This window comes from Anas acuta, chromosome 3 (genome assembly GCF_963932015.1).
Source record: "Anas acuta chromosome 3, bAnaAcu1.1, whole genome shotgun sequence".
NCBI lineage: Eukaryota > Metazoa > Chordata > Aves > Anseriformes > Anatidae > Anas > Anas acuta.
The window spans coordinates 48635957-48659787 of NC_088981.1; the positions used below are offsets into that span (position 1 = coordinate 48635957).

The following is a 23831-nucleotide window of genomic DNA, read 5'->3' on the forward strand; positions in this document are numbered from 1 at the left end:
ACATCTAGGTGCTAGATGTGGACCTTGGAAACAAGATCTATGAGAATATGCAATAGTATTTTTTTTTAATTTTCTTTTTTTTTTTTCTCTGATGGACTAAAGAAAGAAAAACCTCTTGAAAAATCAAGGCATCGTTGCAGTCCTAGGGAGGCAAAAACAGGTCCCAGAAAAGAGGGAGGGAGAAGAGCGGCTAAAACAGGGGAGACAAAAATCAGAGAAAGAACTACTATAATACTTCCGAAGGTGACATGAAAATAGGAACACAAATGGAAATCTGATGCAGACTAGGAAGAAAAAGTGATGAAATTGAGAAATTTGCAAGAGGGAAGTAGCATGGATGGAAATGAGGTAAGAGTGACACAAAGCTGGAGCCACTGGGGGGATTCTGGGCTTCATCTACCTTTAACACAACTTTGCACAGATCCTCCAGTCCCCTTCAAACAGATTAATCTGATGAGAAAAATTGCCTCCCTCAAACATAACAACCTACCATGCGTGCATGTGCACTGGTCTCAGCAACAAGTGGCGCAGAGATCTGTAAATAAAACTTCATCTGCCTCGGGGGGAGAAAAAACACACTGGACTGTATCTAGGAGTTTGCTCACTCCCAGGATGCAGGAAGTGGTAGATTTACCAGCAGGAGGTCCAAACATAAAGAAATCCCAATATCTTGCTTGTAATTGGCATAACATATCTCAACGTCACAGTATGGACATGTTGCACTACTTCTCACTCGCAACACCAACACTGCACCATCTGGGCCAGACAGTTGAGCCCAAATAAATGGGTTTCCAGAAATGGACTGGGACACCAAGGAGTTTTAAGGCCGTTGAGCAGCAGGGAACATTCCCACCACTTCCCTGGACTGTTCTGCAGCCTGATGCTGCCGGGCATCTCTCCCTACCTTTTGCAATGGTCTAAACCTGGGCAAGTCACTTGAATCCTCAGTGGAAGATGATCTTAAGAGATCCCAAGACAAGATTTCAGATCAGCATGAAAGCTGGACAGCTGACAGCTATTACAGTGCCCATGGCTTTTCCTATCAGACACAGTAGCTCTGACCTTGATAAAAGCCCACAGGACTGCAGCTGTCTGTTCCCCACGTAACACCTACTCTGATGCACCAGGATCTCAACAAACACTCGATGACATCCCAAAACAACAGCAACGAAAAGGCTAACTCTTCAAACACATTCACCTCCAGCCCCTCTTTTCTAAAAATTTTCCAGATTAACTACTAAGTGCTTGACAGAACTGAGGGCTGATTCTTCTCCATCTCCACACTTTCTCCCTGTAAATACAGCTAGGTTTTTCACTTCTGGTTCCAAATATGATTGAACTGTTGTGTGACCCTCCATTCTGGCCAAATTAGATCAACTACTAACAATCTTCAGATCTCATCTGAAGAGCTACCTGCAATTAAAATAAAAGCAAGCCCTTTTCTGCATTCCAGAACATGAGAATGAGCAACTCCCTTGTGATCTCTTCATCGTGGAAATCCAACATTAGCTACAGCTGCAGGAATTTGTGTATAGCATCTTAGCCCCAAAAATGCAAGGCTGATCAAAGCCCTGGTAGTGACTTTTCATCGTTGAAATGTCCACTAGTATTGCCAAAGTTTGTGTGTGTGTCAGGGCTGTGGGAGAACATTTTATAAATGATGTAAGCCCATAGCATGAGTTCTAAGCCGAGGATAAAACATCCTCTAAACAACCACACAAGGAGGCAGCTTGCACTTGCCAAATCACAGATTCTTCAGAGGCCCCCATCAATTATCCAGCAACGGAAAAAACAGATCAGCTACAGAAGAAAAGGAAAGTACTGACCCCTAGTAATCAATCTGTAATTGTGGGGGAAAATATCCCAAGTAATTCAAACCTATTAGGATATGAATGTAAAAAGTAGTTGAAATCTGAGGCCACACACACACTGTCAATTTGCCACCACAAATCTAGGTATTGAATGTTTGCTCTTGCCTTCCCGAGTCAGCAAGAACTTCTCTGCATTTTGCTTCCATGTGCCATTATTTCAGGACTGGAAAACTGGATCTATAAAAAGTGTTCTGCTGGAGAGAGGACACATATTCGGCAAACAGTTGGTAGACGATATTCATATAGTCTATAAACATCTACCAACCTCTCTTTTAATTTCAGGCATTAGTCTGAGAGGCTAAGCACAGTGACCCACCATTGGCAAAGTAACAGCTTGAAGAGAGAGCCAGTTTTGTCAGAAAGTGATCAAATTATGACATTAGACAAGATCAGGAATGCCAACTGGGAAGGAAATCCTTGTGTGGACCAAGGCCCCTATCACAGCCAGATCTTTGCTAGGAAAAGAATTTATTGCTTGCAAAAATGATCACCTGTCATGTCTTCATGCCCACAATGGGCATCATTTTCCATGTATCTCTCTGTAGTTTTCTAGCAGGTAAACCACTTAATACTTTGGGTTTAAGGGTTGGGACAATTTTGATACACCATTTTATTTTTTCACCCAATTTGAAATAGATTATGAAGAAGTGCAACTGCAAAGGGAGAAAGCAGAGCTTTTCTATCAGAGCCAGGCCTCTAAAGAGCGCTGCAATCCTTTGCGCAGCTCAAGGCTTTCCATCCAGTTGTTATTCATGAGCAGCAAAAGAAAAATGGCATTTTACCATCACCGAGAGGCACATTGGAAAGCACAGCCCACCTTCCTCATCCAGCAACTCATGCAGGGGTGGCTGCTTTGTTCCCTGCTTTCACATACTCACTGTTACCTATCTTCACACAGCTATCCCAAAGCCACATCAGCAGAAGAGCAAAGAAGAAAGAGGACAGACAAAATACCACAAGAGGATATTTGTTTTCCACCCAAAAATTAATGCACCATGTCACTTTGGCAAAACGTTAATGGATTTTTACTTTTTTTTTTCTTTTATTATTTTTTTAGCTGATAGCTTGATCCAAGTTCCTTTGAGAAAATGGGAGCAATTCCACCGGCTTCAACGAGGTTCTGGATCGAGTCCATCCTAAGAAGAGTTCACTCTGCAAAGATATTTCCTGCAGCTGGCGAGCCAGCTCAGGCAGTGCTGATGTGGCCCTCTGAACCGTGATATGCTGCCTGCTCCAGCCGCGGAAGACCCCGGACTTGACTTATTTCAGATCAGCCATGGCACGGGACATGGCACTAACTCTAGCAGGGCTCTTTGCAGCATTGAGGCGCTTAATGCATGTGGAAGTGCAAGCACCTGATCAGAGAAGGTAGGACTGAAATGGGAGACTAAATCCAGCCTCAGGTTTAGTGGGTAGGTAGCATTTTAAAAGGCACTGTCAACCTTGTTCCTGCATGGACTGATTGGCTTTTCAGTGCCGCTAATTCACACGCTCAGCTCAGATCTCCTCCTGGAAGCAAGCCGATCAGTTAAAGCGGTGGAGGCAAATGACACGTAAATCCTTTTGTTTCTCGCAGAAAAATCATTCGGCACATTCCCACACACTTCTGCTTGGCCACAGAAAGCAGGGACTGGAACGCTCAAGTTCCTGCACAAAGGAAAGTGTGCCATAATTCATCGGGCTCCACCAAGGATTTTGGGGCGGAGGACCAGTATCCAACGGTAGTGTCTGATTTATGCAACGCTGCTCATTATACCTCTGTAGAGAAGTTACCTGGCATCCGGGGGACATTCTTTCAACTGACAGTGCTAACAGAAGTTTCCAGTGCTCCCTTTGAAGAGCCCTCTGAATGCTGTGTACAGCAGGACCAGGGCACTTTGCAGACTCAGCAACACACTTCTGCCTGTTTAACCCATACATTATGACTTAAGAACAACCAATGCTGAGTTACTGAAGGCTTCGCATGCTCCCACTGAAGCCGACACAATTTTTCTTCTGTGCCCGTGCTCTTTGAAGGGAACACTCCAAACCTGGGTCACCCTCCTCCTTCACACCTGCTGGACACCTCCCATTGAGGTGTCTCCAGTGACCAAACCACCAAGGCCAGCTCCCTCCAGCAAAACCCCCAGCATCCTGCAGGGGCTGTGAGAGCACACCATAACCCTGCCTCGGTCTGCAGGCATCCACACGGGGTGTTTTCCACCCCTTGCCACCAGGCTGAGCCACCCTGCACAGACCAGGGGGGCAGGCAGCAGGACCACCCCTCACCAGCACAAGGAGTGAAGGGCCACAACAAGTTTATTTCAAAATGCTTTCCATCCTGGATCCCCCTCCCACACCCTGACCGAGGCCATTTCCTCCATTTATCCCATGCACAGCACAGCAATCATGTTCAAACTCACTACTAGTCTGCGTCCTGATCTGCAAGCTTCACATCTCCTTTATCAAAGATATGGGCTAAAAAGAGACATTCTCTTCTTGGCTCTCCATCGGTAAGTTTGGAGGACAAGGCAGGAGATCTATGAGCAGTACAGCTCCGCGGGACACCATGACATCTGTACAGATGACAGCTTCATTCCTGACTTTCCCAAGGAATCCAAAATGACAAATACAAATGTACATACTTTTACTATGATAGTATCTTCCAGCAAAAATGATCCCAAATACTATTCCAGACTACGAAAAAGAGCCAGGTCCATAAGTCATATCAACAATTTAACGTTTACTCTCGGCTGACTTTTTACTGAACTAAGTGACCATGCGAGCAGACCTCCTCCAGCTCTGCTGTGGGAACGGTGTTAGGCTGGTCTCTAATGCAGGCTGAGGACTCAACACTCCCAGCTCCTCTGGGACACACTTCACCACTGTCACGCTGACAAGACCGCAACTTTAACTTGGAGTTTCCTCAATTTAAGGCTTTTAACTCTAACATTCATGAAGAATGAAATACACAATACAATAATAGAGACGTTCTAGCAGTACTTGTGTGCTTGCGAGTTTAACATTTCCCTATGGTTATATATACATGGATATATCTGTGATCCATAGACAAAACTTAGAACAAACGCTTTGGAAGATTTTAAAAAAATACACCACAAAGAAGTAAACATGAAATGGCGAATACCATGCAGAGCAGCAGCACCAGCATTTGAGAACTGTTCACAGATTAGCTAAAATAAAAACACAATATCATAAAAAGAAATCTATATAATTCTGGATGTATTATCTGGAGATTATTCTACTCTACAGTGCAATGAAACCTTGCTGCTATAAGAACTGCGCTCCATAGCCAGTGACTACATTGTAAGAAAGATACAGGCCCACAAAGGAAGCTCAAGAGGACAGTTACAAAGATGATAAGAGATTGAAAATAAATGACCTTAGAGCCAGAAAAAAAGGAAAAACATCACTGCACGTAGGGACTGAGACATTAAGTGCTGTCTTCAAAAATGAAATGCCAAGTTGCTGCTGGGATTCCTCTTGAGGAACACTTGCAAAACTTCTGCTAAGGTCACTTCCTATTGAACCCAGGTATTTTCTGAGGAGTTATCAGCAGTCCTCTACTCCATACAATACACTCCATTCCTTAGATTTTTTTTTACTTTTTTTTTTTTTTTAACTGATGCAAAAATACCTTTCTTGTTCAACTGTTTGATTCCCTATTATCTCCTGACAACAAGTTTCACAGATAGGTAGGTCTGACCAGTTGGTTTGAACTGTCATCACAGAAGATGGGAAAGCTTCATTTGCATCAGTGTGGCCATCTGGAGCATGCCCTTTGGGAAGGGTTTGTTTGCCTACCAAGACCCGAAGATAAAACCTATGGTGCACCAAGCACAGAAACACGGGGATGGATTAAAGACCACCTCTATTTATGTGCAGAATGAAAATTGCAAAAGGAATGATAATGTCCCACAAACATCCAGTGTGACAATGGGTTAAAAACATGACAGTCAGCAGGTGAGAACACCTGGGGACTGAAATTTGACTGAAGAAAAATTCCCCTCATGGCACACACTTGAATTCTTTGTCTCAAGACTTCATCCAAATCTCTTTGGTGCTCACTGAGCTGAGACCTTGGTAGCACGTCATCCCCAGATCATTCTGAAATCTGCTTCTACTCTGGAGGGAGAGGAGGAGGCCTGTCCATGGAGAAGACACAACCCCCCACCCAGACAGCCCAGTAAAGCTGAGCAGGAGGGTCCTGAGCTCTGCTGGCTGCACGGCTCAGGCCTTGGGGCTCCCTGCTGCTACCGACACAAAGTGCGCTGCCTGGGCTCCGGAGCATGTGGTTTACATCAGGCCACTGCTTCAGCTCCTGGAGAACTACAGCCAACTGCTCGGCTTAGCAGCCTTTCCTGGGAGCATAAAACACGAGACCCATTCCAGCAGCAGGCCTACTGAAAATTTCCAGGCATAAGATGCTGCGTACGATGGAGATAGATATAGCATAGACTATAAAACCAGGTACAGTATGTAGCACTGTACCCCATCTACAATAAAAGCTTAAATTGCTAAGAGAAAATGGAGCGACGTTTACAGATGAATGTACGTCATAAAAACTTTAATTATTCTCAATTCCCTTATAAACAAAAAATGGAAAAAGCTGAACATTTGGCAGACCCACTTCAGAAGTGTTTTTAAAACTAGCTACTTCAAAAGCAGCATTGGAAAGCGGCTTTTAAATCTGCCACTTGAGCCATCCCTTTGCCTGGATGCATCTCCGCCACCTGCTGCCTAGCTCACATTGGTGTTATTTTATGTTTTTTTTTTGTGATAGACTTTGTCTAACCTTTTCCATGGTTTAAAACAGAAGGGAGAAAGGGGCTTCTGGCCTCTTTGGTACTCCAGGTTTGACTCAAAATTCCCTGACTTCAGTGAGGACCTCTCCCTTATCATGCTGGTCACAGGAAATTAGTTTTATGAAAAGGGGAACTCATGGATTAAAAGAAAAACAATTTTAAAGGCAAAGACAATCCATTTCATGTACATCATTAAAATGATAAACAGCAATGGCATGAGCTGTAAATGGGCCTGATAAAGCCATCAATCCCAACTGATTCCCCCGTGCACATCATTGCAGTTGCCCATCCCTCCCTTTCCAGAAGGAGGGAGTTTTGTTCTTCTCCCCTACCATGCACCTGAAGTCTCTTCATGATGACCCTGCATTGCCCTGCAGGACTCCTGGCTGTTTCATCTGGGGGCCCCCATGACTCTCAGACCCATCCTAGTGGGCATGAAATTCACGTTCCTAGGCCTCAATGGGCATCCAACTGCAGAAAGAGCACAAATACCAACTTACATCTTAAGCCCTGTAAGATAAATCAGAGCCTAAGGGTACTCCAAGTAGTGAGGTCTGTAACGGCAACCACAAGCACGACAGATGCACAGGATAAAGATTATATAGCTTGTTTTCTTCTAGATAATCCTTTCATAGGCTTTTCCCTAGCTCTTGTCAGAAATTCAGTGACAGCCAGGAGACGTGCCTGAAAAAAACAGGACATGAATCCACACCAAGCTCCTCATGCAACAGCAAGACATTTTCTGGAACAAAATCAGCTTCTTCAAAGCCTGTGTCATTCTACACTGCACACATGACTCTAGTCTCCACATTATTTACACCTTTGATTTATCATGGCTTTCATACTCACATTCCTTGTTTACTCAGAAGTGACAGTGAGTTAACTTATGTGTTCCTGACAGTCTGAAATGAGGAATCTCAAAACTCTGTCAGGAAAATAAAGAGTATGCCTATCTGACTCAAGGCCTACTGCTTGGTTAGTCTCCTCTTTTAAATCATGGTTACCTGTCTTTACTTTTTTTTTTTTTTTTTTTTTTTTTTTACATATGTCCTGATATCAAATAAAGCGTTGAAAACATGCTATCCATTGAAGAGAAGAGATGGACACTATGGAATAGCAATCTGCCAAGCAGTGCTAGATATGTGCAAGCCACGTCTCTCCTGGGCCATCCCTGTTTTGTCTGTATGCATACACAATCCTTGCACCCTTCTCACAGCCATCTCTAAAAATCCTGGTGTCTTTAACTGTGTTGGCCCTGGATAAACAGTGTACTTGGTACTAAAGAAGTCCAATAGTATCACAAGAGGCAGCACTTTCCTGAGTGGAGAGAAAGTGGCTTTAAGCCCACTTTGCACTTCTCTCTGAGTGCATTGGGCCACTTCAGCCAGCAAGAAGTCAGTGGCTCATGTCAGCTATGTGCTGCAGGGGCAGAGGAAGAAAAGGCTCCCTGGATCTGTGGGGCTGCTGGCTGTGCCCCTGGGATCCCAGGCAGGATTTTGGCTGCACAACCAGTGATAAGCAGCAATACCCTCCTCCTGCTCTAACGGCCTGGCAATTTCATCTGCAACAACAGGAAAAGAAACCACTAAGATAACACAAATCTTGCACCACAATGGATTTTCTCTTTATTTTAAAATATATTGACTCCTGCGCTAACAGCTGACACTCCTGTGACATAATTTCACTTCTGCGAAATTGGCACTTCTGCACCCCCAGCTGATGCCCACACAGGTCCACCTGGGCCCAGGCAGGCTCAGAAACACTCAGATGCCTCTCTCCAGCATGATGCTGTTCTGCCCAGCCTGGACGTGGGTCCTGGGCAGGCTTCAGTGAGTGATGTGATGCCCACATTTGTCCTCACTTCCATCCAGACAGCTTGCAGGTGAGCCTCTCTAGGTGGGCCTACAAGGATGCCAGGTAGCAAGAAAGAGAGAGTATTGTTTCCAGGCTGTCATGCATACCCTTCACCCCTGCTTCCCCTCCCTGCATCCCTGAGCTAGCTTTGAAGTGGGTTGGCAGGGGACATAAGTCAGAGCTAGAGCATGTGCTCTTGCCAGCCAAATCTGTGTCCTGCTGCCTGCAGGCATGGCCATTGATCTCCAGGGAGGAAAACACACCTACTAAAACTGCACTGCCCATTAGGAGGCCAACTAAACCGTAGCAGCATTGTTATGCTGTGCACCTGGATCACTTCTTATGAACCTAAATCTCCACTCCATTGCTTTGCTTTCACATCAGCGCAATCTCATTAAAATCAGTGGCACGTTACAGGGGCAATTGAGTAAAAAATGTGGCCATGCAGACATGTGGATTCAATGTCTGAAGAAAACATTATGCATAATTCTGATGGGAGATATGGATATGGCTCATGGAAATTCACAGCAGGCAACACAGTTCTCTATCTGCACCAGCTTTCACTCCAACCCCACCAAGCAGTGGTTACCCACAGCCATAAAGCACAAAGCTTTATATGCGTAGTTCATATTACACACTTCCTACGCCTAGTTTCATTCAATGAAATACTCTTATTCAAACACCTTATTTCCTTCCAAGCCTTCCCCAGGTCTTGGATGCTGGGATGTTTTATGGCAGATCCCCAAAGCAGGAGTCAAACGTTGCCCTTCTTTGTACAGATTTGGGAGTGCAGGATTTGGGGTGGGGGTGTGGGAGAGCAGCAACTTACATCTCTCAGCCACCTTCATGCACCATTCTCTAAAGTTGCTCAAAAAAAATACAATTCATCTTTGACATTTTAACACCACCTTAGTCAATCGTGGAAGAAGTACAAAGTATTAACCTAGCCATAACTAGCCAAAACCTCATAGCTTCAACTGTTCTTTAGGTATCTATCTGGAATTTTGACAAAAAAAAATAAAAAATCAGTGACACACTTCAGAAGCAAAAATCATCTTTGGATCCAAAGTCTTGGCAATTTGGGTGGTATGGCTCTGGTTTTGTTTCATTCCTTTATGTGCATCACAGACTTCACCAAATCTTCCTCCTAAGAGCTCTGGAGTAGTTACATAGTGGTGGTGGGGAGGGATGGAGGTTGGTTTACTCCTCTCTCTAAAACCACCTCAGTATATCGTAAACCTGCTCCTTTACCCTGTAAAGTAGCACAGATTTTATAATCTACCAGAGATTCACATGTTTATGTAAAGCTTTTTCCATTCCATCTCCAGTTGAAGAGCACTTTTAACTTTCCACTAGAAACTGCCAAAAATTCCTCAGACTCACAAAGTCAGAAAGTAGGAATTCAGGCTTCATCATGCACTGAAGGAAAATAAGTTAAATCTCTCCATTTATATTTCACATTGAAAACCTTCCATAAATCAGAAAAGGTTTGAGTTTCCCAAAGCACGAGTTTGCTAAGAACAAAGCACTGGCTCAGCATTAGTCTCTGTTCTTTCATTAGCAGCTCTCAGAGATTACGTTTCTTCAGAGGGATTTGAAAAAGTACATGCTAAAATAACACAGTCAAATCTGCTTCTTCCTCCTCACTAAAAGAAAAAGAAAAAAAAAAAACCCAAGAGAGAAAAAAAAAGCACTAAAATATTATTTACTTACTTACCTGTAATATATTACTGTTCATACTTTATGTCTTGAAATAACACCAGCCTTGACTGTTCTAAATAACTTTATTCCACATTATTTATCGTAAAATGTCTTTCAAAAAATACATACATAGCTTTGTACCCTGGAAAGGGAAGCTGGCTGCACACAATCCAAGTCTCCCAAAGTTCAAAACCAAGACAAAACACAGAATAATGTTATCACCCCTTTTAGGAGATTTCCGCAAGGTTGGACTCAAAAGAAATGGATAGGCACAGCTTTTCCTTCCTTATAAACAACCTTCTTACTTCATTTCATTTTCAGAAAGAAAACCTCTTCAGTCAGTCCAAAGCAATGTCTTCATGCAAATGTGGCTGTATTCCACATTTCTTTATCCGTAGTCCTATGGGTACCATTATAGGTAGTAGGTGCTATCATACCCGAGCAAGCACAACCAAGGCAAATCACATGTCAGTGTACACATTGTGGTCTGAAAGCTATTAGCTGGGATGGTCAGCAAAGATTTTACCCAATTAATAACCTTGAAAAGCAGCTGAATGTATTGAAAAGGTGCCTTTACATCTCTGTAGGTTTGTAAAAGAGAATCCATTGCCAAATCCCTCAGTTTGGCCAGGAATATCTGCCACTGAATACACAAATATCTAACGAGGCCATTTTTGCAGACCAGTTCATTACCAACGTGCATGGACTGCTGTCTGCCATTACTAATGCATCCATGTTTGAACACAAAGTAGGAGATTTGGACGGAGGAGTGAAGGGAAAGATAATCCTGATACTGCAAAGAAAAAAAAAAATCAGGGAGACAGGATAGAAGATGTATTTTTCCTGCCATTAATGCCCTTTATAAAATCTTTTATTGTATTTGCTTTTATAATGAAGTAAGTCCTCTCCATTCATTGCAGCAATCACCACCAGCAGGTCTGCCAACGAGCATCAGCTGTTTTCTATTTCCAGGACAGGGAGCTGTGACAGCATCACTGTATCCCAAGCACAGCAATGCGGTGGCTCTAATAATGTCCCCACATCCAGCAAGATCTTGCCTACAGCACGATTTCCTACCATTGTCCTCAGAATAACAGCCACTGGCCACACTGATTGGAAGGGAAGTAGGGCAGATGTTGGCTTTTAGCATACTAATCAGCCTTCCCAGTGAGGTTAGAGACTTCCCAAAGATACAGGGATTTTTAAATATTTCAGTAGAGAATTAACCACAGAGCTCTGCACTATTAACTTTTTTTTTTTTTTTTTTTAAGCATATATTTGGAGTCAGATTTTATTATCTCTCCACAGTCTTACTATGTTTCCAGTTGCACGTACCAGCATTAACTCCAGGGGAGTACTACTAAGAGAGTACGACTTGATAAGCATGAGTGATAGTGGCAGAACCTGCTCTTTGATCTCAATTTTAGTTTGTGAATGTTGACTGTGGTCTTCCAGGAGTACTATGGTCATTGCTAGTAAAATAAAATCACCCTGAGGCAGGACAATCTAACCCATAATATGGGGAGAGAAAAACAGAACAAAAGGAGTGGGGGAAAAGGGGAAAAAAATTCAGAAAAAATGGCAGTTAGTACCTACTCTTACCTAATACCTAACCCTACCATCGAACTAGAAAAATAAAAGTCCTGCCCAGTCCACAGCTGAAGACTCACAATTGTATTGTTTGGAAAGGCAAAAGCATTTTGTTGCGCTCTGCTATGTAAAGGAGCGACACAATTGCTGATCTAGCATTGTCACCAGGCTTGGGTCTGGCACAGGCACAGTGAGAACACAGCTCTGGTGGCCAGAATTGAAGAAAAAAAAAAAAAAAGCCAATTCAATAACAACAAACTCAACAACCCTGCCTTTTTCTTCCAATGGATAGGAACCAGTAACAGGAAACACGGTTTTACTAATACCAGAGCTTTTATGATCATTGTTATTTGTGCCAACAAATCTGGTATCAGTGGAATGTAAATCCAAGTCAATCCATTTGGTTTTGAGAGTTGGATTTTTGCGTTTTGTTTTGTTTTAAAAAAAAAAAAAAAAAGGAAAAAAAGAAAGGGACAATCAATGGCATAGAGCTCTCAAGCCAACTCTCAGTCTGAGAGTCCAAGAAGCTTTGTCTTGCATTTGCTGCCTGTTCCAGCACAAAACAGAGCCCACAGGAGTGGGACCATCCTTGTGCTAGGTACCACCTGCATGCCATAAGGGAAAATATGAGGCACAGAGATTTCACCTTGAAAAGCAGCTCTTGAAACCCAGCTCAGATGAGCACAGCCTTGAGAATTGCTCCCCACATGTAGCTAGGTGACCTCTGACACCGAGCTGGCACCACAACAGTTTAGAGGCAGTGAAATGTTCGAATACCAAAGCACCCACCTGGCATTGCCTACTGCTTGCGAGCTCTGAACATCCTTTCACCAGCACTGGCCAGCTCCTATAATGAGCTCTTGCTCAAAATCAACCTTTGTTTCCATGACAGGAACAACTTCTACCATCACAGGGCTTCAACTAGACCTACCCATCATGCAAGTAGATGTTTTCAGCTTTGTTACAGGCAGCCTGGATATAGATGTTCTGTACGGCCAACACTGGGGCAGCAGCCCTGCAGTGCCAGCAAAGACAAAGCCCTAGCTTTGGTCCCTCTAACCAAGGCTGGTCACTACTGGCAAGGCAAAGAAGTTTGAGCTGCTCTACAAGCAGCTTAAGCAATTTGCTACCATATTCTCGATTGGCCATCTGCTACCATTTAGAATCAAAAACATTTCATTAAAGTAGCAAAGCTTCCTGAAACACAGTGATTTCCTTCCATACAAAGATACCCCAAAATACTCAAAAGCTCCTGCAGACATTTCAAAGTTCTAATATTTGCTCTCTCCATTTTTACAGGGAATGCTTGTAGAAATAGAAGTTAAAATAAATACATAAAGCCCCAAAATATTTATACAGCACAAGCATCTCAAGTTACATATTTTCAGGAGGCCTCTCTTGCTGTAAGAACCAAATAGGTCGTTTGTCATTGCCAAAAATCTTGCAAACCCTATCACTGCTTTCACGGAGGCTGTTACATTTTGATTGGGGTCTGTTTCTGACATCCTTACTGCAATTATAAGCAACTTATTCCACAGCCTCCAGTCTTAGGAAAAATCTTCCTTCTCCCCAAGGAAAGCAGCAGGTTGAGTGGTGGCAACATGCCAAAATGAATCACCCTTCTCCTAAAGCAACCCCTCTTTCAGAAGGACCATACTAACTCATCAGCTACTTGGATGCTTGCCCCCGTCAGAACCTGGGGTCCTTCAATCATCTGAGCTCTCACTTCAGCTCTCTCCACTGCACGCACATCCTTACTTTTGGATGCCCAAAAGCAAGCCCATGGTTTGTATATGACTGCGTATCATGGAGATGTTTGTGTGCACAATGGAAAGTGTTGTCTGCCTGCACCTGAAGATATTGCCAGCCTTTTTAACACAAAGCCCTGTGGGAAGCCCAGCCCAGAGCCATCCTCACACCCAGGATATTCTCTGCTCTGGCAGACAAGCAATCCCAAACTAAATCCATCTAATGATAAGCAACTCCAGGAACTGACAACCAGGAGTCCTGAAGGAGAAAATTACTAAATAAAAAGGGAGCCAGCATTACAAAAGCTATCAGAATGCAAATGTTAGTGCCAATGCCAAACATTTTGTTGTGAAAAAAAAAAAAAGAAAAAGTCTCACACTTGAACATGACAAGTGTCCTGCAGTGCTCCCACTAAGGCTGTTTCTCCACGGTGCCAGCTCTGTATATTCTTAAAATCACACAGATCTCCCACTATCCTGAGACCTTAACGTACTCAGACTACCTCATGGTCTTGCCCAGGACACCTATATCCATCATACACCCTAAGTTAGGAACTGCCTTCCTGCTTCCCCACTATGCTCTCTGACCACAGGCCAACGAGGCTCCCTTAAGAACAACCACCCCAAAATCCTTGTCCCAAGAAAAGACATAAAAAAATACAAAGCCATTTCTCTTTTAACTTTGCTAAAGCAGCAGTCTGAAGTCCATCTCCACCCCTCCAAGATTTCTCTCTCATTCCCATTTAGACCTCCCAACATGAGCTGCAGGTTTCCAGCCCGGCCTGCATGGTGTGGTCCCAAAGGTGAGCAGGACCCCGCAGTGTCCCATACCACTCAGCTTCCCTCCCTGAGAGGGATCTAAACAGCTGGTTTTACAGAGGAAAATGAGTACATTTACAGAGTTGCCAGGCACTCAGCAGCCAGCACAACTAAGGGCATGGCACTTGACAGGCTGGGCCTGAGCTCCTACAGGGTGGCTCAGGCCATCAGGTGGTCTCAGGCATCTGGTGGCAGTAAATGGCTGTCATGCTGCTCCAGAAGGGCCGTCACCAGGACGCCGGCCATGCTTGCTGAGCAGTGGGCCCAGCAGCAGCCTGGAGCAGGCACCCAGGCTCTGGCAGCACTGCCTGGAGTGGTGGCAGCCAAGAGGAGCGAACAGCAGGAGCCCAGAGCCTGCCGTGGTGGTCACCGCATTGCGAGCAAAACACTACATCGTCTCACACGTCTCACAAGAGTATTTGGCTTGCTAACACCGCTGTTTCGAGTTCACACTTTCTAGGTTTTCATTGCTTTAGCTGTGCACTCACAGAGGAGCTTATTTTTCTGTTGCGTTTCATTTTCTGGTCTTTCCTGAGGGAACTGACCTACTTCTCCTGTGCCTGTATGCACCAGACACTTCCAGGTGCCCCTAGAATCCTAGATCCTACAGCACAGAAAGTATCTAGATCAACTGTAAATCATTTCACTTGCAAATTTAACAAATTAAGTCAGCAAAAAACAGGAACTAAGAATCACTTTCTAAACAGTCCCAAGCCGACCCTGAAGTTTACTGACTGGGAAGACTGGAAAGCAGAAGGGCTGGGCTACTCTGCATTTTCAGGCTCTCCAAATCTGCACTCACAGCCTTTGACCAGAGAAACATGACCTGACCACTGAGATGAATTTATCGTCCTGCACCTTTGTACAGTACAGCTGCCCTCAGAGGACAGGGAGAGCCTCAAGTGGAAGAGACCAGTGGCTTAGGCTGGGCAGTACTCAGGCACCGCAATGTGGAAAAAGCATTCTGAATGCCTTTACAACAGGGGAAATGGAGCTGCGGAAAGGTGAGATGTCACTGGAAGTTTGTCTCTAACTACAAATGGAACCGGGTCTTCTGATCCCCAGCCCACCTTCCCGGTAATGAGACCTCAGACACTTACCAAATATGTGTATTAAAAACACATGCAACTCAAAATCACATTAAAGTCCCAGTCCAGCCAAACCAGATGGAGCCTTTCTATCACTGCCATTCGCTCTTAAATTGTTTATAATACATTTATTTTGGGAGACCAGAAACATCAAGCTGAGGACACAGCTATGAGAGAAGCTGATGCAAAGCTTGGCTGACACAGATCATAGCACTGCAAACACAAAACCCAGAGCACCTACTCCTGCAAAGTGCTGCAAGCCCTCTGCCAAGCCGGCTTCAAGCTGCTACGTCCCCTCTGTGCATGAGCTGAGGGGCCATCTGCAAAGGATCCAGCGCTAAAAGCTGCACTATTATGTCACCAAACTCGGCACGGCTTCAAAAGGTGACAAAAGGGAAAGACATTTAGACTATGTGAAAGCTCAGCTTGGTTGTTCACGGGCCTGATTCTGGAGCTGTGATGGATTTCAGTGGGGCTGCCACGTGAAGCAAGACACTATCCAGCAGGAACAGCAGCATCTAAAACTGGCCTTCCATCTGTCTGTCCAGAGTGATGAAGCACTTTGTTACAGAATACCCACAGAAATTATGTGGCTAATTTACTTTCTCTTATGTTTGTCTTTCTTTTTTTTTTCCCCCCTCCCTTTCTGAGACAAACGAATGGGAAAACCAACATTCCAGCTCCAGGATTTCTGCCCTTTCTTCCAAAAAAGAATTTCAGCCAAAAACACTGCAGCCAAGTATGTAGTAAACATGACGACAAATAACCATTTGAATAGTTGCCTCTTACTTCACAGAAGACATATATATTAAGAAGGACTGACTCCTCCAGTGGAAAAATAATCAGTTTAACGCCAAAAGAATACAACAGTCGGAAAGATTTGCTGGAACAGGGACTGACGTGAGATGCCCAAAAGGACTTGATGACTGAATAAGAGTGAAATAGCTGTGCTGGAACAATGAGAGAGGAACACACTCCACAGTCCTCAAAGGGTAATTTTCTCTGTTTAATGAAGAGTAGATTTGATGATCAAGTTACGCCTCAAAGAGTAGTGATGTAAAATGTGCACTTCTCCCAGCCACCTTCTAACAGGTACGTAGTTTGGTTTGGATGCACATTTCAGGTTTTCTTCCAGAGCAAGGAGAAGCTTGGAGTGACTTCCTTACTACACAATTTCGGTATTTCTTCTGATGTAACTAATATTTCTTTAGTTTAGGAAAACTTCTCTGTTTAGGATATAATTTATACATGACTGATGTCATTCTTTCAACTCCATTTCTCCACTACTTAGGGCTATCTGCTCCAAATGCAGACCAACTCTGCCAAACGTAAGCCCTGCAGTGAAATGCAGCCACATATACAGACCAATTTCAGAGACACTGAAGGTTGCTTAGGTTCCTTTGGCACAAGACTTGGAGAACCAGGAAATCCAGGAAAAAAACAGGGCCAACAGGCATCCCACAGGCTCTGGATTTTACGGATCATTTCCCTTCATTTGTGGTAGCTGTTTATGTCCTGCTGCTGCTACATAAATGCTGGAGTACCGTAGCCACTGACATGGTAATTATCCCCAAAGCAAGCCACGGCACTGCCCCACACACTACTGTGAACAGTATGAAACATGCTCAACCCTGAGCACACGCTTACAGAACCTCTGAGAGGTAGAGGAGAGAAGGCCCTGCGTTATATCCCAGAGAGCAGACCTAGGAATTCGTGGAAGAGGAATCAGTCAGTCAAGCTGTGTATGTCAGAAAGCCAGCAGCTGCCTGCCTTGGGAGAGAAGGATGAGGAAGGAGAGGTCCAAAGAGAGGTGTGTACCAGAGAGAAAAGCACCCCCCAGCACAGAGGAGGTGGAGGGAACGAGGAGGTGGAGGGCAGGGAGATGCCCACACAGGTCCTGCTGGTGACAGGAGACACAGCAGCTGTCAGCACAACCTCCCCTCTCGCCACGCTGGCCAAGACCATGCAAGGAGGAGGCACCGTGAAACCCCCCTTTGATGTTGCCCTTGTTAACTCTGCTACCAGCATAGCAGTTAAGCGCTCAAGCGTGTGGTCCGCGGCTCCCTTTCATTCCAGGCTTCTCTCAAGTTTACCAGGGAAACCTGACACTTTCCAGGTGCCTGTGCATCCCCAGAGGAAATGAATCCTACTAAGGAGGTGCTGCCGACAGGCGCTGCCACTGCCAGCAGCTAGGAAAAAATCTGGGAGCTGGGATCAGAGCTTCAGGAGCCCAGACAGACAGACACACAGTCTGCCCCAAAACCCCTCGATGGTGTAAATGCCCCTTTGGAGGAGGGCTGGGCAGTGGGGACGCAGGCCAAACCATCCCAGCCCTATGGACCCCTAGATGTCCGGGGCACGGAGGAAAGCTTAGGAATGAATGTCCCAGAGAACAGACAGCACAGCAAAACATCTCAGCCCTTCTCATCTTTTAAATCTTGGGCTTTTTAAGCCACTGTCTTGATCCTGGCAGTGATTATTTTTGGCACTGCAGCCTGTGAACATTCAACACAGACTGTAGGCTTTTGGAGCCAACCACGCATCAGAGCAAGCGAAATATAGCAAATATATAGGGAAGTGTAAACCCAAGTTCAAAGGCTTTGTATTGCTCATACAGAGCAGAGAACCATCCAGTTGCTCCCTTACTGCCCTGAACACTTGAACCATGCTTCTCCTCGGAAGCTACAGTACAGATGTAGCCAAAATACAGACGGCTGGCCCCAAAGCCCTCCCTGCTCCAAGCAAACCAAGCGTCGGCTGCACTCGAAGGAAGAAAGGCAATACAGCCGCTGCCTCCCAGCGCTGCACGATGGAGAAGACAAGCGGGGATGTGCCAGGAGAGATTGGGGCTGGTACCTGCCGAAGGGAGCCGGCCCCGTGCTGTGTCTGCAGTGATACGAGTGCCCTCTCAAGGCTGCACTGGAGCATGGTTTGCATGCAGCGCAGGGAGAAAGCAGCGCCGAGCTGCATGAGTGGGAAGGAAACCAAACACCTGCACCCTTCCTGGTGAAGAAGTGGCTGCTTCACCTGCTCCGTGCCTCCGAGGTCTGTGGGAGCCGCAGTGACCATCGGCTCACTCTCCATACACCCTGCAGGAGCCGGGCACAAAACGGGAGGTCATTGTCATCCTGGTATGGATGGTTTGCTTGGGCAAGTGAGGGGGAGCCAGGAATAGTGACTTACAGAGACAGGGGGCTCAAGCAGGGTAAGTGGATGTTGATATTTCAAAGCTAGGAAAAAGAAGGCGCTGGTTTGGCTGCAGGTTTGTGAGTATTTGGCATCACACACTGCCTACCAAGCATGGCTTGGTAAAGAAAAGGGTCCTGTCAGGGAGGACAGCGGGACTCCTACCTACACCTGACCCGTACCAGCGTAAGTTTAAGAGACACGACACCTGATGGCAGCACACCCCAGTGCCACCTAAGCCACACTCCTGGGTGCTCCCCCTGTGATGGGGAGGGCTGGGTGACACAGGGACCCAGCTGCCAGCTGCAGAACACACTAGCCCTAGAAGAGCACCAGAAACTGAGCCTGGTGAAAACGCTGCTTCGCTTCATCGGTCTGAAGACAACACAGCACCTGCAGACAGCTACATGCCACTTGGAGCAGACGTGAAGTCCTGCCCCAGGTACCTGGAGACTCAGAAGCCACATCGACCGTTCAGTGTCCTGCATGAGAAATGTCAGCGTCACTTCGGCACTGCACGTGTCCAAGGGGGGAGCTACAGTTTTGGGACACATGAATGCTCACTCAGTGCGCTGGGTCATACGGACAAGATCCCATTCCCTCTGCAGGCCAGAAAATGCATGCCATGTCTTTTTCCTTTTCCTTTTCCTTTTCCTTTTCCTTTTCTTTTTCCTTTTCCTTTTCCTTTTCCTTTTCCTTTTCCTTTTCCTTTTCCTTTTCCTTTTCCTTTTCCTTTTCCTTTTTTTCCTTTTCCTTTTCTTTCTCCATGATCTATCCAGCCCCCTGTATTTTGCTTCTCTAGTTTCTGAAAGCATCTTCTTAACCATATGTCCAAGCCAACCTTGGTCCACGTGCTGTCTGAAGAGCTGGAATTGCAGACTTGGACAGCACAAGGGCTTTCATACCTCTGACACGCCCAGAGACTGGTACAGAGCTATACAGTTAAGAGCATTACAGCATTGTCCTAAATAACTGAGAAGATACATTCCTTAGAGCTAAATAAAGTGGAAAGTTCCCTTGGAGACCCCACGGCTTTCTCTGTTTATGTCACGCAGTCTGGACAAGGAGGGAAAATGAGAGTTGGATCTCCTGTCAGCAAGGCTCTCAGTCTGAGCCCAGCCTCTACTTAATTCCCTCCCAGATTTCTCCTGCTGATGGTGCTTAAACATTCTGTGTACAAAGGCAACCAAGGAGAGCTTCTACAAGAGAGCTTTCCATCAGCTGCCTGTCAGTATGTGCTCGACGTCCTTCCACATGCAGGATCTGGCAGCAGGCAACAAAAATCTCTCTTGGCAGTGCACAGACAGGATCTCCCCCTAACCTGGCTCCAGCACAACACCCTTCTCTGTCGCTTCCTTGGCCCGAGAGCCTGCCCACAGCAAGCCTGGGCTCAGGCTCCACACTGACTTTCTATTTTGATGAACAGAAGCACAGTCAATTATAGCACCAGTCCACGGCCAGACCTCGCAGGGCAAAATCTTTTTTCTTTCTTTCCACAGACAAAAAATGCAGGGCTCTTCCCCTTCCTTTGTCGCAGTCCCCTCTGCTGAGCCAAGGCAGTCCCTGTCCCCCAGGGAGGGACAAGGAGCCCTGGCAAAGGCTCCAAAATGCTGAGAGAATTTGGGACAGGTCATCTCAACAGCCCAGAGGCTGGCAAGGCAAGGAAAGGAGAACAGGGAGGGATCACCGAGAATGCAGTTAGAAGATGTGAGAGCAGGGCCAGGGGAAGCAAAACCACCCAGCAGTGGGTTTTACCCTGCGGGACAGGACCCATCAGCCCTCCTGTCTGAGGCTGCACTTGCTTGGGGCAGTTTGCTCTCCAGGCAGGAGGAAAGTGGTGCATGCTCTGCATGGCCTGCATGCTGCCAGGGATGAGGAGCAGCCATGCAGCCCACACCCGTGTCCCGCACAGCTGCCCTGGGGTCAGCAGCCCAGTGATCCCCTCATGCATGTTTTGGTGTGCTCTGGAGGTCTGCAGCGGGGAGCACGCAGCACTTTATGCAGCACCATGCCAAGACATTTGTGTTCGCTCAGGAATTGGCTTGGCGTTACAGCACACTGCTGTGTGACTGCAAACGAAGACAGACTGTGTGGATGTTCCATCCAAAAGTTTCAGCAAAGTTTCAGCCTCCCCTAGAATCACTTTAGGCATTACAGTCAGACAAGCGAAAGCCTGCCCGTGTTCAACAGCTAACCCCCTTCCCTCACAGGCTATGATGTTTCTCGTGGACGCTGCCCGTGCTGTCAGCACGCCACCTCCCCTGCTCCCTTCCCTCTTTCTCTGGCTCCCCAGAAGGCAGCCCCAGGGTCAGCCGATCCCCTTCCCCATCCATCTCCCACTGCCACGAAGCAGCACTACTGCAAACCCGCTCCCAGGGAAGCAATCCCAGGCTCATCCTGCACGGGCACAGCACATCACACAGGGATGACAACCCTGGGTATAGGGGCACCCGCTCAGCCCCCTGTAAACTGCAGCCGTGCGCCCCGCAATCCAGGCGCCCCACAGAGAGAGGCTGAGCAGGGTCTGCAAACCTGCAGCAAGGACCCTTCCTTCTCTTGGTCCGGGTCAAACAGACGCTCCCAATGTATTTAGCTGACCCGGGTGACATCAGGTCTGGGCTCTGCCACCTGGCCCAGGGCTGCCGGGGGCGAGATGCTGCCAACCTTCACCCTGCAGGCTCCACATCTGGAGCGGGGGAGCGGGTGTCCCCATACCGCCCCGGTCACCGTGACCCAGCGGTAAAAGCCTGGTGCTGGAACAGCCCCGCTGCGTCCCCCTGCGCCCTGCCACCAGCCGTGCCCCGTGGGCACAGGCTCCCGCAGCTCCGGGGCTCGGCATCGCCCGCGGTGCAAGCGGGGGCTTCGGCGACCCGGCTGCTCGCTTCTTCCCAGGAAGGGACGGGGAAGACCTGAAGTCGCACACCCGGACCCCACCTCGAGAGCGCCTTAAATCGGACTCGGAGAGCCGGGAAACCCCTGACAGCAGCCCTTGACTCTCTAAAGCTCCTGGAGCGAGCGATGCGCGGGGCTCGGACGGCGGGGCTGGGGAGCGGGGGGCCCCCTTTGCCCTCCCACCCCCGGTTAGGGGCTCAGCCCGGTTTGCGGGGCTCAGCCCGGTCTGCGGGGGGCTCAGCCCGGTCAGCGGGGCTCATAACCCGGCCCCACAACAGCGGGCACCCCCGGGGCTGGAAGCACGAGGGGAGACCCCCCCCCTCCACCTCCCGCAGCGCACCTCCGAGCGGCAGCGGGTCCCCGTCCCCGGCTCCCCCATCCCCGGGGGGCTGCAGCCTACCTGCGGCGGAGGGCGGCAGGGCGGCGAGCAGCAGCAGCAGCAGCAGCAGCGGGAGCGGCGGCGGGGCGGCGGGGGGCGCCGCCATGGGGCCGGGGAGCGGCGGGGCGCGGAGCTGCCGTTCGTCTCCGCGGGGCTGCCCCGCTGCTCGCTGCGCGCCCCGCCGTCTCCTCCTCCCGGGCTGCCGGGACACTGCAGCGGGGCGGCCCCGCCGAGGCGGCCGCCTGCCCTCCGCCCCCCGACGGCCCCGGCCCCCCGGCCCGCCCCCGCTCGCAGCCCCGCGGCCGGTCCCCGAGCACCTGCCCCGAGCCGCCGGGGCCCCGCCGGCAGCGCTGCCCGCGGCAGGTGCTCGGGAGCCGGCTCCCGTCTGTGCTCGGTCTGCGCCTCTGCCGCCCGGAGCACCTGCTTCAGGGCTCCTCTTCTTGCTCTCCGTGCTTTTCAGGGCTCAACTCGTTGCTCTGAACGATGCCCCTGGTGCCTGGGCATCACTGCTCCGTTAGTCCCCGGCTCCCTTGGCTTCCAGCCTAGTGTGTTAAATGCCACCTGCACCCAAAGTGCTAAGTTTAAACACCTTTTCTGGTTTAGGAATCAGGGACTGACTTGAACACTGACTGCATACAGTTCTCACGGGGGCACCAGCTGTTCCTGGGAGAAGGTAACCTCCTCTAGCAAGACATGGAAACTAGGGAAACGAAAAACAAGAGATGGATCTGAATGTTTGGGTCCTATTTTTTAGCAAATATAACTGAGTAAAAGATCTATTAGAGTTTGGGATCATTGGCACCACAGAATACCAAATCCTGCCTAAAATCTGCAGCAAGAGCCTTTACTGGTGAAGAAGTTGTTGTTGGACAGGGTGATCATTTGGAAATTGCAGAGGATGCAGATATTGGACAAGAAGGCTGAGCCAGTAGTCTGAAAGGAACATCTGCACTTGCCCTTAAGAGAAAATGTGATGCTCAGTACCTGGCAAGGCAGGAGGCACAGCCTCAGAAACCCCCTCCAGCACCCACCCACTGAAAATCTTTGTATTTCCCTTCAGTGTTTCCTCACTGCCCACCTGGTGCAAATGCATCCAGCAGAAACAGAGGATTGAGATATGCAGGAGAGGAGCCATCTGCCTGGGTGAAACTGCCCAACCTGCTCACCTGTATGTGCTGTGCACCTGAGAGGTTCTTCACATAAAAGGCAGAATTCCATCAGGAATGTGAACAACTCGTGAATCAAGCAGGACACCAAGTTTCAATGAGTATGAACTTGTTCTTATGGTAATGTGGAATTTATTTATTTATTTATTTATTTTCCTGTAAAGGTGATTTCTGTAATTATCCATTAGCCGAACTGACATTAACGTAACAGCTAGGATTAACTTGCAGCCCAAACCGAGACAAGGGATAGTTGGGATTGCTGATTCTTACTCTTTTGCTTATGCAAACACTTGTCTTTCAAGCCATATGTGGCCAGGTAAATAATCACTGTATGCTGAAAACCCCAGAGCAGAGAAGTTGCAGCACATTAGGAGCTGGCTTTCTGGCTTTCTAAAAAACTCACTGGAGCAGATCCTTAGCTGGCAGAGTCTCGCAGAACTTCTTGCCTCATCTCCTTTGATCCTCTTTTGCACTCTGCTAATTATACCAGCTAATGAAACAGCTTTTGGCAATCAAAACTCTTCACCCTTGACTTCCAGAATATTTATCATCAATGCAAAAGAAAAATAGCTACAGTCTCTGGATATGAATGGTAATCCCACCAGTTTGTAGAGGCAGGTTTATAAATAGAAGAGAAAGACAGACAACGGCGTGTAAAAGAAGAAAATCAGTAATCTGTATTGCCCAGATATTTATAGTAAACTTCAAGGGTTCTGGACAGTGAGTTTACTTCCT

General features: G+C 47.3%; 1 protein-coding gene across 1 annotated transcript in view; it reads right to left on the reverse strand.

Moving 5' to 3' along the window:
- FNDC1 (fibronectin type III domain containing 1) overlaps positions 1-22144 on the reverse strand; it is a 64943-nt gene extending 42799 nt beyond the window's left edge. Inside the window, exon 1 of the mRNA XM_068676994.1 lies at positions 21952-22144. Coding sequence (XP_068533095.1) covers positions 21952-22036 — 85 coding nt within the window. The 5' untranslated portion in view covers positions 22037-22144. The remainder of the gene's footprint in view (positions 1-21951) is intronic.
- Positions 22145-23831: the final 1687 nt, after the last annotated feature.